Genomic DNA, 20,224 nt, shown 5'->3' with positions numbered 1-20,224 from the left:
CCAAAGCAATACTTCATACTGATTACCTAGTAACCAAGTATTAGAAGTGGTGGGGAGGTCCTCTCTCACTCAGACAGACTATTTTCATTTTACCCAGTCATCTCAGTGTTGTTTTTTTTTTTTTTATTCAAAGTCTTTTTTAGCTAAAACAGTATACCTTTGGATGTGGAATTTCCTATAGGATCAGGAACGCCTAAGGCTGGCAAGAACCCAAGAGAGTAGCTCCAGACCAGAATGACTCTGAATTAGTCAGGGTTTTCCAGAGAAGCAGAACTGACAGACTATATATATATTCATTCATTCATTGGACTGTGGGTGCATATAACAATAATAATATTATATATTATATATAATATACATATGTAAATATTAGAAGTTTATTATAGAAATTGGCTCACATGACTGTGGGAATTAATAAGTCTGAATTCTGTAGTATAGGCATTAGTGGGAAACTCTGCAGAAGTTGATGATGATGATGAATTTACCCAAAGCTGTCTGTCTGGAGGACAGATAGAAATTCTTCTATCTGAAATCATCTGTTCTCTCTTTAAGACCTTCAACTGGTTGGTTGAAGAGAATTCTCTTATTTCTGAAGACAATTTCCTTTGTTCATTGAAGATATAATCAGTCCTAGCTGCGATCATCTGACTAATGATTTAAACCCATAAAATACCCTCTCAGTAACAGTCAAACCAGTGCTTGCTTGACCAAGTAACTAGACCCCATAACCTATCCAAGTTGACATATGAAATTAACCATCATGACTTCTAACCCCAGCAGTCCTTGAGTTTTGGCCCAAAAGCTAGATGGAATGTGACATTGGCAAACCAATAGAAAGTGTGGCTGGGCTTTAATAAATTCACTAGGTAGAGCATCAGGCATCCATGCTATTAGCTTGGCTCTGTTCTGTTGCCACCAACAGTAAGTGTTTGCCTCTCTTTGTGATGACAGCAGGGAGATAGAGTGGATGAGTCTGGAGAAATACTGTGAAATGTCTGCACTTATGGAGGCTACATAAGTCAGATTCTATTTGTATTTGGGCAGCAAGAGAATGACAGAGTGAGATAGAGAGCCAGGATAGGCTGAAGTTTAATTTCCCATAAAGATTGTGGCATTTATTTTAACTGCAGAAGAAAATTTGTAAGTGGATTTTCAGTACCACACATCAATACACAAAACTGTTTCTGCACCTCTATCTTTGTCCCTCTGCCTCTCTCTACAAATAAATTCAGTAAATGTCAGTTGAAACTGGTCATGAATTACTCTATCAGGATAGAAAAATATTTCATCACATTGATTTCTCTTAAGTAGCTGCATGGTTCACTCTGTGTTCAAGAAAAGGGTCAGTAAAAGGAAAATACCGCACAGTCAAGCCCACTCGTGGTCTCTCAGGTAGAAAAAAACCAGAGGTAAATGTGAGAATTCTATCCACAAAATCATCACTGAATCTTTATCATTTAAATAATTGCTCATTGAACGTGAACTACTAATTCATTCAATCAACAAGCCAGCAAAACAATTTAGTGCCTATTGAATGAAAATGAGAATATAAAAATGCCTACCTCACTATCATTTCTTCAACAAATGTATAAACGAATGGGGAGGTAAGACATGCACACAGAAAATTGTGAAAGAAATTATAATCATCAGAGAGGAAGTTTAAAATGTTATAAAGTTCAAAGATCATACTTCTGTAGAACCGAGCAAACAGGAACACATTTAAAAAGTGGTTATTTTTAAATACTAGTATTGCATGATTTTGAAGTGTCACATTGGGAGAGGAAAGGCATTTATGACATGTAACTGTAAACAATGATGGAGCAACATGAGAGCGTATGATTGAAGAAATGATGAAAATGATGTTTGACTGAAGATTATGGTATGAGGAGAGGATTGCTGATATATCAATTCTCTGGCAGGCAGAAGTATTAAGGAAAGATTATCTAACTCTTGAATACTGCCAGTGTTTAGACTTTATTTAGAAGACAGAGGGAGGAATTGCAGAAATCTGAACATAAAGAAAGATTAATATGGTGGAGCTGATGAAGAGGGATGGAAGGCAGACTACCAGGTAGTGAGTTATTGCATGAAAGTTACACACTTGTTAAAAAGTTAACAAGGACTGGAAAAGAGGAGGAAATGGAGGGACGTATGTCATAAGTACTGGCCAAGGCAAGTCATAAGTCCTTGACAATAGTTTGAATGTGAGGTGTGAGTTATAGAAGAGAGTTAAAAATGATTTTGAAATTTTGGTCTGGGTAGAAGGGGCATTAGAAATGTGATTTTTATGAAACAGGGACATCTAGAAGATGTATTTCCCAGGAAGAGTGGAAAGATGATGGTTTGTGAAGTGGGACAAGCCTAAAGATAAGGATTTATGGGTATTTCCTACAGAGGCTATGATGGTTGTTCTAGGATTAAATCCTTTATGCACCAAGGAAGACCAAGATGTAGAGAAGCTAAAGGACAACGAATAAATCAAACTTATGGCCACTGAGCATCTCTTCAGCAAAAAGTTTCTGAAATGAATGTAATTTTATTCATAGAGGATATAGACAAAGGAAACTATTAAAGACAGATCTTGTAATGCAGCAAAACATCTACTTGAATGTCACCTCTGATTTCAATATTGAATATTTGGTATGCTCTGAAGTTAGATATGGTCTTGGATAGTGTTAATTGTTCAATTCTATTTGTGATTTCTTATAAAAATTTCCATTTGTCTATCTTAAGTGCAAATGTGCTAGAGAAATATTAACAATCTCTCATGCCTTTGCATTCAGTAATTTATCACTTATTTAAGCAGTCACAGGAAATAGTAACTTTAGCTTTCTCAACAGGAAAAAAAAAGTAAAGTAAATAAATTAGTGTTTGTCCCCTAGGGATTATAGATAACTTTCTTCTCTCTTACAGAACATTCCTGTTGTAAAAAGAGATTTAGATTTAATTTGTCTCCAAACAGCAGCAATGGAAGGGTATACTGGACAAACCTGACTTGCATGTGTTCCTTTGTGGCTGTTCAATAAAATATTAAAATTAAAGAAATTAATACTGATTTGGGTACCCATTTGATTACTCCTGGGGTAAGGAAAAGCAACTTTCCTGCAAAATCGCCTTCAGAAATTAGCTGAAGCTGGTTGCACTTTTTCTACCAGCAAGTCACAACAAGAATTGAGACAAAAGAGCTGCCTCCAAATTTGCTGTCCAAGGTCCATTCATTCCTCTCCGAGAAATGCTTGCTGTATTGTACTTTTTCCAGTCCAGTCAGAAGAAAAGTAAGCCTTCGCTTTTTTCCCCATGTGCCACTCATAAGAGCTTTGTGAGCGCCTTCTAAAAGTTTCCCTAGAGTTTTGACAATCCAAGTCTACAAAGCAGTTGTCCTTTTTATGTATGCTCTTTTTAATTAAAATGAAAGTGAGATATTTAAAAGGCACAAACAAGTACATATGAATTAACAGGAAATCTGAGTCAAAGAACTAATTATACCTTGACACTTGCATTTTGCTACTGTGAGGCAAGAGCTTGGAGTTTCTGAACTAATTGCTTATACTTCCTCTTTTAAAAGAAGAAGAAGAAAAAATACCTCCTACACCGCTTCATCTATCTGCTTTTGGTTGATGGCTCCCAAGCCATGACTCTCAGCCCCAAACTCTCTTCCCTGAGCCCCAGGTTCATATCTTTGGATTCCTATAGGATACTCCTACTCAAATTCAATCTGTTTAATGCTAAATGCAATTTCATATCTTCTCTCCAAGTTTGCTCCAAATCCCATTTCCTAGCTTAACTCATTGGGCTTCTCATTATCTTCTCTTTTTTCTGAAAAGTACTTAAAAATTCCATCATGTTACTCAAGCCTTTCCTTTTACTTTACTTATTCAACATTTTCCCTTTTTTTCTCTCTTCCAGCCAAGCCTGACCATATCCTCTTTCCTAAATTCCATATTCATTTTTGTTTCCATGCTATATTCATGTTCTCCCCATGCCTGGTGCCAACATTTATGTCATTACACAGCAGTGTATCCATATTTTCTTCTGGTCTCAACTCGTCATGACGCTCTACCTTACAAACTGAGTCCACAAAAGCCTTTTATTTCTCTGATTTTATGAGGCACATTTAGTCTGAATCTTACAATCTGGTCTTTGAGCATCAGGGCGTTTTGCTTCTTTATGTGTTCATATCAAATTAGAAGATGTACAAGCATGTTTACTCTTTGCAAGGTTAGATGCTGTTATCAAAGGAGTCCTTTGAGCTGCTTCCAGTATAGGACATGATATACAAAATGATTAAATTAAATCAGGTGAAAGAAATGCCTTGAGAGCCTTGCAAATTTGTCAACTGGTCATTCCAGTTGTGCTAGACACTCCTTAAGGAAACAAGCTATACTCCTCATCCTTTTGTATCGCTCAAAGCATCCAATGTGGAATGAAGTACATCGTAGATATGTAGTCCTTAGAAGACATGCCAAAGGAACCATATAAGTAGCACATGTGCTGATGCCTCCTACATACCCACTGCTTTGCATACATTCTCTATAATCCTCACAGCCATGCAAGGTTGGACATTATTAATCCCACTTCCCAGGTGAAGAATCTCGGTCAGAGAAGTTGTATATTGTGACGTCCCTATACTCACACAGCCGGAAATGAACAGAGCCAGGGTTTGTAGCCAGATTTAACTAAGAGTGCTGTGCGCTTTATTCCCTACTCATTCCTGCCCGACTATGGAAAAGGGATACTTGTGATGTCACTTCAGATCATTCCACAGATAACAATCCATAGAGGTGCACAGTGCTTATTCATAAATGGTGCTAGAGATCAGAGTATTCTTCTACACCTCCTAATGACAGTGTCCCAATTCCACCTTTCCTTGTCAACTGCATATATGGCCTACTTTAAGGACACAAATGAAAACAGCTACTCATAGCTTAAATTAGGGAAAACAGGTCATTTTAAGTCTGTAGGAAGTTGGCTTTTATTGTTATCCATCCTGGTTAAGAAGCATATCCTCCTTTGCATGCACAGGGCTTCACCTGTGAGGTTCCATTAGTACTAATGGGCCATTTTCCTTCCATCACCCAAGGATCAGAAGGAGAAGCTGCATCTTTGATGCAGTGGTAATGGTACAGTGGGCTCAGGCCACTTAAGAGGTACTTTGTTCTCTTCACATGGCAATTCGCTGAGACACTATCTGCTATATGTAGACGTAATAAAGACAGTACTAACTGGAGGTGCTAAGTGTAGCATCAATAATGCAAATGAGAATGAGCCCCCTACTTATAAATCCAGACCCATCTGCCCTGGTACATTTGAAGCTTTAATTCTGCATTGCTTTAATTGCTATTTTATGCTCTGTAATGATGTAGAGGAAAGATCTTTTCTCTTCAATAAGCTTTAAAAACTTTTTCAGGTAAGTAAGTTTTCTCATAGGAAAAATAGAAATAGTGATAGGAAGCAAGGAAAGGAAGGAAGGAAGTACACTTTAGAATTAGCTCTTTCCCCATGTGTTGCTTCATCATTCTTATTTCTTGCTTGATTCTTCTCTACTGGGATCTCAATCCATCAGCTAGCTGACAATATTTATTGAGTGCCCGCTGGGCTTAGAGCTCAGTACTGGGCACTGTGGGAGAACTCAAAGCAAATAAAAGGCAAAGTCTCTCTATTCTCAGAGGTTGCAGTCGAAAAGAGGATGGTTGGTTATCCAATATATAGCATTCCGTATTTAACTTTCAGTACTAAATTTTACATCTGAAAAGCCTGAAGCACTGCCAAGAAATTTTCCATTCAACTTCCCACTGTTCTCTAATACTACATTCATTAGATCTGGAGAAAAGCTGAAATTTCCCAGAAACATTTAGTTCAAAAAATGAATGTAGGGAGCATTGATAATTGACATATAGCAATGTAAATCTCAGCCCGCAAACTCAGATATGCATGAAAGGTAACTCTCTTTATTTTTCTGTAACTCAACTTGATTTCTATTTTGAGCATTGATTCTTTGAGTTAGTGAAAATATAATCTCAGGCAATTTTACTCCCCTTCTTTTCCTAGGGTAATGTCTAAATTATGAGGGGAGGGATTTCATTGTACCAGTCTTTTGTGAAGTATTAGGAGGTTCATGGGAGCTATTCTCCTGTATTCTATATTCACAATTCAGGTCCCATTGAATTGCTACCCAGCATCTTTCATTCTTGTGCATTTGGCACCTCAGGTCAGTCCCCTTTTCTGCTAATTCTGTGCCATTATGGGGATTATTTTGTTGCCATCACACCACAGTAGAGTAAGGAAAGTTCTGTGAGGCAGTTTAAGCTCCAGTTTTCTAAATCTGCCATGTAGACATTTCTTCTCAAGAATCTCACTGCTCTCCTTGGGTTCACCTGTGGAAATAGGCACAGATCTTCTTTGCTCCCTCCCTTAAAACTATCAAGTTTTGACCCAAGCAAAGTTTAGACCTTAAATCAGAACACTGTTTCTCTTTGGAATTCATCAACAACCAAACTTGCATTGCTTTTCCTCTGGCTTTCTCTCGTGCATGCCCATATGGGGGAAGGACAATTTACTCTTTTCATGTAATTACATGTATTTATCAGGTACATCACTCCTGATCTTTCCATACCTCTCTTTAGGGTTGTTTGGGCTATGGCAATTCTAAATTTTTGATATTGGAAGGGTCTCTCACCAACATAGGGTAGGGAGATGGAACTATCTGATGTTCTGGAGAGGCTGGGCCCTTTAGGTTTCAGGACTTATCTGGACCAGGGACCCATCTGGAGGCTGTAGGTTTCTGGAAAGTCACTCTAGTGCCTGGAACCCCTGTGGAATCTTATATATTGCCCTAGGTGTCCTTGAGGATTGGCTGAAATGGTTCTGGTTGGGGATTGGCAGGTTATGATAGGTAGCAAGGTCTACCTGAAGCTTGTGTAAGAGCAACCTCCAGAGTAGCCTCTTGACTCTATTTCAACTCTCTGCCCCTGATATTTAATAATAACACTTTAATTAATAAATAATAGGACTTTATTAATTAGACTTCTTTTCCCCCTTTTCGTCAGGATGGAATTGTTGATACCATAGTGCTAGGTCTGGATTCATCCCTAGGAGTCATCTTTCATGTCGTCAGGGAGACTTTCACCCCCATGTGGGATGTCATGTCCCACATAGAAGGGAGGGCAATGATTTCACCTGCAGAGTTGGGCTTAGAGAGACTGAGGCCACATCTGAGCAACGAAAGAGGTCCTCCAGAAGTAACTCTTAGGCATGCCCATAGGTAGTCTAAGCTTCTCTGCTACCTACATAAGCTCCACAAGAGCAAGCCTCATAATCAAAGGCATGGTCTATTGATTTGGATGTCCCCAAATTCCGCCACAGTATCAGGGGATTCCCTGATGGCAAGGTCCGATAGTCCCATATTCTTTCTCCCCTCCCTTGGGGGACTTTGCCAATACTTTTTGATTATCTGCTTAATATACTCTAAGATGTTTCCTGGCATTACACTAATCTATACAGGATTAAAGGACCTCTTTCTTATTCTGTGCTTCCTGTATTTCAACTGTTCAAATGAGCTATACAGATGGGTTGAATTAGATTATGCACTACAGAAAATTTCAGTTCCAGATCAAATAAACTTTTCTTCCATTGGTCTCAAAGTATGCTATGTTTTAATATTAAGGATGATGATTAGCAGTCAATAGATTTTTTTCAAGATAAGAAGTGGTATTAATAAAAACATGTAGTTCTTTATATACAAGTTTTAGGATCCGTGGCATCTTAGGGCAAATCTTAGCAGTTTGGTTAGTAGGCTAAGGGGATGAAGTCTCAGTTCTTACATCTAAATGACTTTGAGAAAGTCACATGATATCTCTATCTTAATGTACTCATCAATGCAATTCAGGAGTGTTTTATGTGGGATATGATTTCACCCTAATTACAAGCTAATAAATTAGTTTACTATTGATTCATGAATGTTGACAGAAGACACAAGATTCCTGGGTCAGAAACCAAGAACTTTATTACTCATGGCTTAACAAACAACATGAGCAGCATCTGTGTCAATTCTTTTAGACTCTAAATCCCAAGGAACAACACAAAGGTACCCAGATGGACATTAAGAATGCAAGGGATATGTCACAGCTGAAGACTGGTGTCTTGGGCAGTGTGTAATTTTATAGCAAGCACTAAAGCAGACCTGTTTTTTGAAATGGGGAGAGACTTTACCTCATCCCTTAAGATTTCTGGGTGAAAGTACACCTGTAAGGTATGTCCAGGGTATAGAGAAATCAGAACATTGCATTTTTGGAATATACAGTAAGAATGAGCAGGGATGTTCGGTGCCCATGGTGGATTGACTCTCCCAACAGGAAGTTGAGCTGGGTTTTCTTAAATTATGTCATTCTAATCAAAAGACCTAAATTCTGGTCTTGATTTTCCCCCATATTCACTATATACCCTTTGGAAAATCATCCAGCCCTGTCTGAATCTCAGTTCCTTGTTTTGTAAAATGGGGATAATAAATACCTGAACTACCTAATTCATAGAGTGATTTAGACACCCAAGCATGAGAAAAAAATATCTTTACAGAGTTAGATAAAAGTGAGAGATTATGAGCACATCTGTGAGGCTTTAAAAATATTACACTGATGTTTTATAACTGTCAGTCCTTGGCCAAGTGTTTTTATCAGTGTCTGGGGAAGGACGTTTGGGAAAAGGTACCATGTTACATGAAGTGATATGGAATTGCTCATTTGAGGGATGAAATTCAAATGACAAATGTTGGAGAAGGAAGGAGTTAAAATGAGTATATTATCAGAATTTGTCAATGGAAATTATGTGTTATGGAATTTTGAGGAACTCCTTTGTCCTGCATCAAATAAATCTTTACTAGAGTTAATTATTCGCGTCTTCTGAATGCCATCCATATATGGTGAATAATCTGGAATAGGAAAAGAAACAGAAGGAAATATGAATCATAATCTTTTTGTTTTTTAAGGTAGTGAACCATCTAGTTAGGAAATTCCAAGCCTAGAGACATGAATATTCCAAGCCTAGAGACAAGAAGAAAAGTGTTCCATTAGAAACTGCGATAAAATGGGAAAATAAATTGATGACTTGTTAACAAATGCAAGAGCAACATACAGAGTTGAAAGCAGTGCTTTAAAAGAGAACATAATAGAACTTAACATAAAGCACAAATCCCTGAAAGAGGCCATAATCTTTAGGTATATTCAGACTATTATGGGAGGAAGTTAGTGAACAAGTTAAGTACAAGTGAGGATAATATGGAAACAGCCTCTAGAAAAGTCTTCTAGTGCTTACAACGTTATTCACACATTTCTATTCTTCTGTTCCTTTGTGAAAATATCCAATTATAAATTTATTTCTTTATTAATTTCATGAAAGGTAAACCTCAGTGTTATATTTTCTTGCCCTACTCTGCATTTAAATCCAAGGACATGATACTTCTGTGACACAGCCTTTGATCTTCCCACAGGTGACTTGTACATAGGAGGAGTGGCTAAAGAAACATACAAATCCTTGCCAAAACTGGTGCACGCCAAGGAGGGCTTTCAAGGCTGCCTGGCATCGGTTGATTTAAATGGACGGCTTCCAGACCTCATCTCAGATGCTCTTTTCTGCAATGGACAGATTGAGAGAGGATGTGAAGGTACTGGCTCTTTGTTATCACACTCTAAATAATTCCATTTCTGCCCTTTAAATGACAGAAACTAACATTTCTTTCAACTGATTGAACTGCCACTTAGGGCTCATTCATGTTTTTAAAACTTTTATCCCATAAATCTTAAATTTCCCTGGATTTGTTTTCAAGCCTACTCTAATGCCTGAATAAATGAGAGCTTCATCTGTGAGTCCTGTTATTTTCTGCTTCTTTACATTCTATAGGTCACCTAATTAGTCAGTTGATAGTTCTGAAATTCTTGCTTTATAGCCTTAAATAGATACTATTTAAAACAATATTTTTAACTTCAACAAGTATGGATCAAATTGAACCCATGTTCTGACATCTAAATTCAATAGTCTGTAACAAGAGGTGACCCCAGTCTTGAATCACTCTTTGATTTGTATCTACCTGAACAAGTGTCTCCCACATATTGTGTTTGTTTTAGCAAAAATAGTTTTCCTGTATTATCCAAGCTTAGTATTCCATATTTCAGAAATGCACTCAAGTATCTTCCTGTTCTTTTGTGCTCTCCATCATACTAATATCGGCAGGAGTACTTTTTGATTGCTACTTTCATTTTAGATAATTTCTGCTTCAACACCTCAGATTACTTGAGCCAATTCTCCCTCCATAAATGTAATTTAATCACATTATCCTGATTTTGTGTCTCTTTGTGTGTTGCTGCTTCCCTTTTAATGTTAAATACAGTTTTGGCCATTTTGAAAATTTTAGATTCATAAGGAAATTTCATATGGGAGAAGAAGAAAGAAATGTGAAATCCTACCCCTAAGAGAGATGAATTATTTCTTCTCAGTCAAAATGATACCAATTAGATTCGGCAATTACCTAAGTACAGGGAAAAATTATTTGAAAATTCATTCTTTTCTCTCTGTAACATATTTCCCTGAAAAGTTAGGTGAAATACAAATTGTGTTTTAATAATGCCAGAAGATAAAATTATTTAAAGGAAGGTTTTGCTGCATTCTTTTTTAATGTTATCATGATATTTTCTTAGTTATTTTACATTTTGGTATAACACTCTTTAGTTAAACAACAAAAAAAAATCGATATGATTTTTCCCTTCACCAGTTATGTAAAAGTGACAAGAATTGCTAAACAGATGAATTCCCTCTGGTAGATGGATAGGAGAATATGGAACATAACTTTGGTTCTCGGAGGTGATATAATTAATGAGAATATGTACAATTGTATATATTTTTAAGTACTCCAAACTCTTCTGGAAAATGTTTTTCAAAAATAGGCCTTTCTGCGAGTTGTTTGGTAGGTAAATTCTTGTCTGCAAGGAATGATAGGGCAGACAGATGCATTTGCAACTACATACCCACAAGATAGAAAATGAGACAGACAAGCACACACACACACACAAGACTCACCAGCAGCACATAACATGATATGAGTGAGCGAGTAGAAAGGAATGCTAATGGGAGGGAGAGGTCCTGACAAAGGATATTTGCAGTAATGATATATTGTGTTGTTTTTCGGCATAATCTAATAAGCAGTTTAGATTGACTATGCATCCTTTTGGGAGGCCTTAAACTATTTGAATGTTTTAAAACATTTAGTAGGTTATGGCCTTGGCCCTCTCCTAACCTGATTTAAGATGATTTAAATACCTGAGCTTCATTTAGCCCCTTTTCCTTTGCTCTTAGCATATTACAGTGCTCTTGTCTTTCTGCCCTCATGTTGCCCTGATACTTCCTTGATTATTTATTTCCAATATCAAAGGTTGACGACTTTTAATTTATGATTATTTCTATTCTGTATGATTCCTTAGGAATAATCTAGATGTAGCTGATATAGACTTAATTGATGAGATTTACATACTTTTAGAATTATTAGTGATTAAATTCTAGACACTGGATAAATTCTCCCTCCAAAGAGGATTGTCTCATAGAATTTTGATTCTAAATCATGTTGGAATTACTTAACTTGCATATTAATGCAATATAGTATACATTTGGCATAACCAAATAATATTTTGCCAAGATTTTTCATCATTCCTGCCCAAGAAAGCCTACAAACTCTAATCCATTTGCATACAAAAAAGTTGCTGGTCTTCCCTCAGTAATGACTTGCTGGCTTTTATTTCTATCTAATTTCTGAATAATAACTGATAGGATTTTAAAAACACATCTCAGCAAGGGCCTTATCTTGTCAAAGTTCCTTTAGATTAATTTTTCTCAAACTTTAGTTTGTATAGAGTCACCTGAAGAGTTGTTAAAACCCAAAGTGTTGAGTCACAACCCAAGGTTTCTGATTCATTAAGTCTGGGGTGGAGCCAGAAAATTTGCATTTCTCACATGTTCTCAGGTGATGCTGAAGCTGCTGGTTTAGGGACCATACTTTAGGAACTACTGTTTTGAATATCATTTTCCTGCTTGTATAAGAAAAGTTAGAGACTAGTAATCAACTTCAAATAAGCTCAATAGTGAGTCAAGATAATTTCCCTACATAAAGTTGGTGAAAAAAATTTTAAATCAGACACTCTTTTTGCAGATTTATGACATTCAACTCTGGAACCGATTCATAAATGTCAGAAATACTTTCCTATCTAATTATTAAATTTATCATTGATATGTCAGAGGTAACAATAAATTTACATATACTATCCCCTTTAATCCTATAAATTACCTATTAAAGCCTTTGTTTTTAGATCTGTAAATTGAACCTCAGAGAAGTGAAGGGACCTGCCTAAAGTCACAAAAGCTAGTAAGTGGTTGATAATGTAAATTTCCAACCCAGGTTTGCATTACTCAAAAGCCCAGGCTACAACCACTTTCCTCTATTGCTTCTTTGGTTTCAGAGATTGTTTGCTTTTTTACCTTCACTTTCCTTTCCTTTGTAGACATATCCTTATTTTTAATCACCTAATACAAATGTCCTTGTAATTCATTCCCAATTTTATTCAGTGATAAAATAAAGGAACATTATGTAACTGAAGGGAAAGATAAATTCAGGGCTCTGTCTTGTACAAATGCCTGTCAATAGTTTAAATACCATTCTAGAAGGTGAGTACTTGAAAAATGTGTCTTTCAGGCATATAAAAGACTGTTGTGACAATGAAAAAACAAAAACAATAAAACATGTCTTTACGCTCACACAGAGGCCTGGCAAGTTCTTTTGAGTTGCTGCTCTACAATATGGGTAGATTAGGTATTTTTAGGATTACAGTTTTACTATTTTTATAGTTTAATATTGTTTAACCATTGTATTTCTGAAATTTTTTTCAAAGCAAAAACCTGAGTCTTTAGTTTGTGTGTAAGTAAAAGAGTAGGAAATAGCCATTCACTAAAACAGTACCTAACCCCAGCTTGACTTGCCCTGCTCCCAGCTCCTTTGCTCAGTTCGGAAAGGAATGCACTAAGAAATGTTGCTCTAAGATGTTTTCTGTTCACCACTGATTATTTTCATTCTCTAATTAATGCTATGGGATAAAGGTCAGTTAACCACTTACCTCTCATAGACAGGAACAACAACAAAAGCTAAGCAACTGAGTGGTATTTAGTTCTTTTATGCAAGAGTCCCCTAAATCTGGTACATCTATTCAGGTCTTCAAAAATCCTTTTTGGTAAAGTAATAATAAGAATAAGAATGATAATATTACTATGTTGTTGTTATGCCAATTATTATTAATTAGTATTTCCTATATTATGGTTTCTAAATTTGTGGAAATTCACATGGTTTTGGCTAAATTCTCTTTATGAAGAATGCCTTTGTTGAGAAAATATGTAATAGAAATGTGATTGTAAAGAACATTTTGCAAACACATCAATTTATACACAGATAAGATAATTACATACAATTCTGATTTTTCACTGAAGCAGGTACCTCAAAATCTCTCACTGTTGGTGTTATCTAATTATGCTAGTGTCTATTTTTATGTTTTCCCAAAGCCTCTAAAATTATGTTTACTAAAAATATGTTTAATTTTTGCTCTAAAGCTATTAGGTGCATTGTATTCTCCTTTATTCCTCTCCTAAGGTAGTCCTTCAGTTTTACTGTAATAATCATTCACAAGGCAGTTTAAAAGAGTTGAAAACAATTATAAAGGTGTACAAAGTAAACAGCTCTGAAATCCTTAAGTGTATATACCCAATCTAAGATGGTTAGAGCAAGGATAAACGCTCCACATTCAAGGCTTGTAATGGAATTTTCTTCATAAGGAACTATACTGCAGTTTGTTTTTTCCATCTTCAGCTTCTTTCATCAACTCTAAATGATATATTAGTTTGGAGAGTTTAGTCATCATCCTAAAGCCTGGCTGTTGGCCGCAAATGGCTGGCATTACAATTTTAAGCCTTAATTGCAACAGCAAGATAAAAGTTCTAGTGGGAAAAAAATGCAAAGGGATAATTGATCTGCCAGTGACCATAGGATATACCTTATCTGCACATGACAAATTCTGTGGCATGTACCAAATAAGCAACATTGTCACCTTGGTAGCCCATTCATATCTTTTCAAGAGAGGGACTAAGACAAAACCCTTTTAATTTTGTTCATTACATGCCATCAGCTCAAATAACCATTATATATATAAATATATATATATATTAAAATACTAATAAATAACTGCTTTCTCATTTTTGGCTTGTCTAAAATTTATGGCTGTTAGTATTAATTTGTTTGCTCTACATAGCATTTCTCTCTCCTTCTACAGCAGCATGCTTTTTGAATCTGAACGTTCTTCTGTGTTTGCCCCATTTCAGAATTGCTTACTAACATTTAATATATTTTGCTTTTTTTTTTAATTTTGCTGACAAAGTTGCATTGATGAAAGCTGACTTGCAAGGTAGATAGCCCTGTGTGTATAAAACAAGACTGAAACCCCATAATACACAGTGGAAACCCCAAAATAACATTTTTGTTTTTTACATTTTTGCAGTAACTATTGTTTGGGTTCAGATTTCATTTTTTCCCCTGCCATGAACATTGTGTAAGAAACCTCATTTTGTAGCCTAGTTTGCATAAAGGCTTTCAGTCTTGAATATGTTTGTATAGTGACTGCCTTTAGTGCTTTGATCATACTTTTTTAGTTCTTTGTTTTCCAGTGTCCTAGTTATGATTCTTTAGAAATAGACTAGCATTCTTTTGACTTGTGTGTTAAATTGGGGCATGTCATTAATATGGAGTTTTTATTTTATGTTTAATTGCATGAGATTGTTAAAGCATGTGATTTGATACTTGCCAACATACCTATCCAAAACACCCAGCAATCATAATTTTATCCGTAGTTTGTGCAAGGAAACTTCTAGGGCATTTTTTGCATAACTCTCCTCAGTTATTTTCAATTTCATGAATTTATAATCTCCATGTCTCATGGTGTCTCTATTCATTGGTCAGAAGTCAAGGAGATCCATGCCTTTCCTAAAATCCAAAAGGTGAGAGAGAATTATTGATGCTAGAATGAGATCACCTGTTACCATGATCATACTGTAGAAGCTCTGTGCTTGCTTTTACTATTTGTTGGTTTAGTTTATGATTATAATTATAATGAATTTTATCCTCTATTTGAAACTTCAGAAAACCTTCATAGTGCATCGTTTCTGTTCCTAATTCAGGTGTGTGAACCAGAACTTTCAAAACTAGTTTGGGCTTCTCATTTGAGGTGTTGGCAACTACTCTATGTGATCTAGCTCATGTCCAAAACACTTTTGATTTTTTAAAGAACCCAGGTTTCTTTTGGATTGTTTTGCAGGGCCCAGCACAACCTGCCAAGAGGATTCATGTTCCAATCAAGGTGTGTGCTTGCAGCAATGGGACGGCTTCAGCTGTGACTGTAGTATGACTTCCTTCAGTGGGCCCCTCTGCAATGACCGTAAGTACCTCTCTGCATGCAGGCTGGTCCTCGTCCTTGACTCTGGTTACTGTTTGATACTCAGGGTCTAAAACTGGGAGTCCTCAGCTCATCTGTAAACTCAGCTGTCACAATCAGGAGAATTAGTTGTTTCTACGAAGAGGAAAGTTTTGAAATACTGAATCCTTCATCAAGGATACCAGTAGCTAAATGCTATGAAGATGGTGGTGGCTCTTTGGTTTTCCACTACTTATTGCAATTTTTTATTAAAAAATGGTCATGTTGAATGAACTTTTTCATCCTAAATAGAATAATTTCACCCTAGTCTTTTAAATAAACTTCAGAGTGCTTTATGTCAAGTAATATTTTTCATAACATTATATCTTTAAGGCTGTCATTTTAGTGAAAGTGACTGGTCTCATTATATGTTTTTCTCTCTTTGTCTCTTTCACCTAGAAACAATGTGTTGACACTTTGTCCTTCAAGTGCTCTTCTTATATTTTAGCCACTATATATTTTTTTCCTTTTAGATTCTCTCACACACACAAAGTAAATATGACAATAAAACACAGCATTCACTTTATATCACGGCTTATCTGCTAGTGTCTAATCTATGTGATAGTAGCAAGGATTTTGAGAAGGAATTACTGGTATATAGCATGAAGTTCTGTTTCTTAATTTTCAAACAGCTCTTACTTTACAGCACTTCATCAAAATGTTAAAAGCATTACAAACCATTGTTCTCTGCTGCCTTGAGAGAATATTCCTGATAAAGCCTTCTGGTTTTAAAATAGCATACATGCTTTATGTTGTACTTACTATAACATGTAAGAAAAAGCTCTAGGCTGATGGGATAGGGAATATGATGATTGAGGATTTAGACCTCGCAACTGAAGTTAGACTTGAGTGTGAATTAAAGGACTAGAGTTTGTTCGTTTGACCTGTGTCTGTTTGTGGCTCTGGTCATGTAAGCAGATATGTGTATAACACTGCAGAAGTTGAGGTTCAACTGAAATATTCCACTGAACTGAATTTTTGCGGCCTAGCAATGTAGTATAATTCAACAGCTCTCTTCAAACTCTGTCCAAAATACATAATATAGAAACAATAGATGACCAATACAAAATAAAATTTGTACTTGAAAGGGGCCTTTAGTGACATACCATCACAGATGGAGAAATATTTGGCCTTCATACTGCCAGTGACAACAAACTTGAAACAGTAAACGTGTATTCAAACTATCACATATTTGTAAACACTGTATTTCTGAAAATCAAATCATACTCTAAAAAAACAATAACCCTGTTTTGGATTAAATTAACCTTACCTAAAGACTCAATAAATACTGAGTCCATATGTTCTGTATATTCATAAAGCAAATTTTAAAGCTTCTATATATATATATAAGCTTTATATAAGCTTATATAAGCTTATGTGTGTATATATATATACACACAAACACACTTTTAATACAGATATGCGTATATTTATATGGATATGTATATATGTGTATGCATATTAATATATATAAAGCAATGACTTCTGTACCTACTCCACCTCATAGAAAATGGCATAAATGTATTTTTAAGGATAATCAGAAGATGGAAAATTTGTTATGATTTTATTATGACAAGTTTTTAATCTTGAATATAATTCTGACAGATGCATGACTACATGTGGTAGCTGAGAGAGCTTTCTTGTAGGAAAATGTTTTTCCTTTTTCGGAAGAACTTTCTTTGCCAAACTTTGCTTAATCAAGTTTCCATGTTTTGCAAAACAGTACCATTTGGTTGTGTCGGCCTGTGTATCCTCACATACTAGTCAAGTATGAAGAATATAATTTTCTTTATAATATTTGTTAGGCATTTCCTGAAGGAACACCAAGATCCAACCTTAAGTACCTTGCTGTCTTCAGTTCATTTTTACAGAAAATTACTTGAGTACTGCTTTTGGGTGATAGTCTCAGTAATGACAATGCTAAGGCTGTTTGTTGTTTTTCTTGTAAATAACGTAAATGCCATTCAATAAATGTGTTTCTTGATGTGCCCCTTGAGCCAATCAGCATTCAAATTATTTTGGAGGATTCTCAGAATACATGCATTTTTATTATATCATTACCTCTTAGTGGGTTTTTTTGGAAATATGAAATGGTTTCTTGGTTCATACATTGAGTTTTGGTGGTGAGGACATGTAGGTACAAATCATTATTTAAAAGCAAATCTTATTCCCATATCAATCACAATTTGTGGAAGGCACAATAGTGACTGTTACTTCAAAGGCATCCAATTGATAAGGCATTAAAAGTAGCGTGCCACATTATCCTCACTTTTTAAATTGATCAAAATAAACATTTCTTTCTTTTCCTATAAGTTGCAAAAGGATAATTAATATGATTCCTAGGATTTTAACAAACTCCCTTTCTGTTTGCTTTTTTTTTTTTTTCATGGGCAGGCACCGGGAATCGAACCCGGGTTCTCGGGCATGGCAGGCAAGCACTTTTACCTGCTGAGCCACCATGGCCTGCCCTCTGTTTGCCTTTTTTTTTATTAAAACAAATTAGAGCCCTTCATTATTTCATTTCTTTTTGGGATTGTCATCCCTACCATTGTTATTTATCCATAAATTCTGTAACTGTAGCCTCTCAACTGCATAGAAAACAAAAGGGTAATAAGACAGAAATTCTTAGGAGGGGAAAGAACACATTACAAATGAGAGCCTCTCTCCAAAATAATCATCCTCAATGTTATTTCTGATAAGCATCATAGGATGGATTACAGAAGCAAATTTTATTTATATTAGCATGAAGATATAATTAATAGTGGAAAGATGGGGATACTTGTACAGGTGAGGTTGTATAAATCATACTAATTAATTAACTTAAAGGAATCCTTCAAAAAATGGTACTTATAAAATGATACCAAAGGCTATTTTTTAAAGAAATACATTTGTGTAACTCTTCCTTCCCTGGAAAATTGCCATCTGAATGGACTGCTCATTGACAAAAACTACTGTGTGTGTGTGTGTATGTGTGTATGTGTAGTCTAGTGTATTCAACTCCCCAATATTTCCTCATGTCAACACCCTATTTAACTTTCCAGTATCTTTGGTGTGGCTCACTGTGGAAAACTCCCCATAGAATTGCCCACATCTTGTTTCTCCCTCCTATAAGCAATCCTGTGCCTCTGTATCAGATTAATTCTCCTTTTCTGTTCTCCTAGTTTAAGTGTTGCCAGTTCTTCCTGATTTCCGTAACCGAAGGTGATAGTTTGCCTCTTCTAGCCTCTTATATTTTTGTTTATACTATTTTATCAGCCATTGCTTTCTACTTTATAATTACTTATGCTTGGTATATGTCTCTAAGTCTATAGTCTTCTTTCGGGTGTAATCTGCCTTGTAGAGTATGTTACATTTAATAAGTGGCAGTAGTAACTCACTCTGTCAATGTTGATGTTGATTCATGTTGATTCATGAACCTTGCATGAAGAGTTCTGGTATATTCTCAGTGGCAACCAATACTTTCAAATTCATCAGTTTGGAGTTCACAAAACTCCATGGTCTGACCCCAGACTTCATTTCCAGCCTTATCTATTACGGAACATGTCCATATACCATGAGACTGGCAGTTAGCTTACTTGTAGTTTTCTGAGCACCATTACTCTTTCCAATTTCCTCACCATTGCTTATACTAATTTTTCCACATAGGGAATTTAGTCATTCCACCTATAATGCATTCAGATGAATGCAAATTCAATGCTTTGAATTTGCACCATCTCTACTTGTCGAAATATAATCTCCTTTTCAATCTCTACTTAAACTGTTTCATTCCATGAAAACTTCCCTGGTCCTCTAAACTGGACATTACCTTTTCCCTCTTCTGAAATCTTGGCACAGCAGTATATTTCACTTAGCACGTAATGCCTAATGTTGTAGGAATTTGTGAACTTTCTTTTGAATGAAACCAATTATTGAACTCTTTCTATGTGTGAGGCCTGTGCTAACAGTTTCTGTTCATTAAATAAAATCTACATGTCACCTATTTGTGCTTTACCAAATGTGTAGTTGCATGCGCATGTGTGCAGGCAGGCACACATACACACACAGGGTCACCAAACAATTATGCTATGCAATAATCCTGTTTTTTGCTTTCACCCTGTGGTCCAGAATATAATGTAACCATACAGCTAGTGCATTGTCAGGTTGGAGAAGATGAATATGGCTATGTTCACATGGAAAATAGGGAACATAATAACATTGTCACATTACATTAGTATAGAAATGTTGTGTGCCAAATTACAGTTCAGCTTCAACAGTGTCTGTTACCAAGAGGGAATAATATATCACAGTGCTGTTATTTTGGTGCAGTAGTTTAGGAGGGTGTAGGCACTGCCTATTAAAACACTCTTTACAGAGTTCTAAACTTTGCTAAGAGAAAACCTTTCTGGTAGAAATTTATCATATCTTTTGTATGAGAATTGAAATGTTCAGTGAAACAAGTATGGAATACATTTGACTGACTTGTTACCATGACATTTTAGAAATACCAGTTTTGTTTCTCATCTTTTGTTGTTTGAAAAGGTAATCCAATATCCATTTTCTAAGCATCAATATCAGAATTTCTGGAAGTGAATCATAACATAGATAATAGTACTTGCTGCATGTAAGTGGCAATAGTAACTCCAAGTTACATTATTTGTCTCCCATTTAGAGCTGCCAGTAGTGTTAAGCTGTGAGCTGATATG

The 20,224-nt window shown here is 35.8% G+C and overlaps 1 protein-coding gene across 16 annotated transcripts in view; it reads left to right on the top strand.

Annotated features, from left to right (window-relative positions):
• Nucleotides 1-20,224, top strand: part of NRXN1 (neurexin 1) — a 1,149,661-nt gene that overhangs the window by 595,730 nt on the left and 533,707 nt on the right. For all 16 annotated transcript variants that reach the window (XM_077134200.1, XM_077134199.1, XM_077134208.1 and 13 more), the window contains 2 exons: nucleotides 9,482-9,655; nucleotides 15,387-15,506. In XM_077134200.1, the coding sequence (XP_076990315.1) occupies nucleotides 9,482-9,655; nucleotides 15,387-15,506 (294 nt within the window). The remainder of the gene's footprint in view (nucleotides 1-9,481; nucleotides 9,656-15,386; nucleotides 15,507-20,224) is intronic.

This window comes from Tamandua tetradactyla, chromosome 17, assembly GCF_023851605.1.
Source record: "Tamandua tetradactyla isolate mTamTet1 chromosome 17, mTamTet1.pri, whole genome shotgun sequence".
Taxonomy (NCBI): domain Eukaryota; kingdom Metazoa; phylum Chordata; class Mammalia; order Pilosa; family Myrmecophagidae; genus Tamandua; species Tamandua tetradactyla.
The sequence above is the reverse complement of the archived record's forward strand: the minus strand, read 5'-3'. Positions and strand labels throughout refer to the sequence as shown.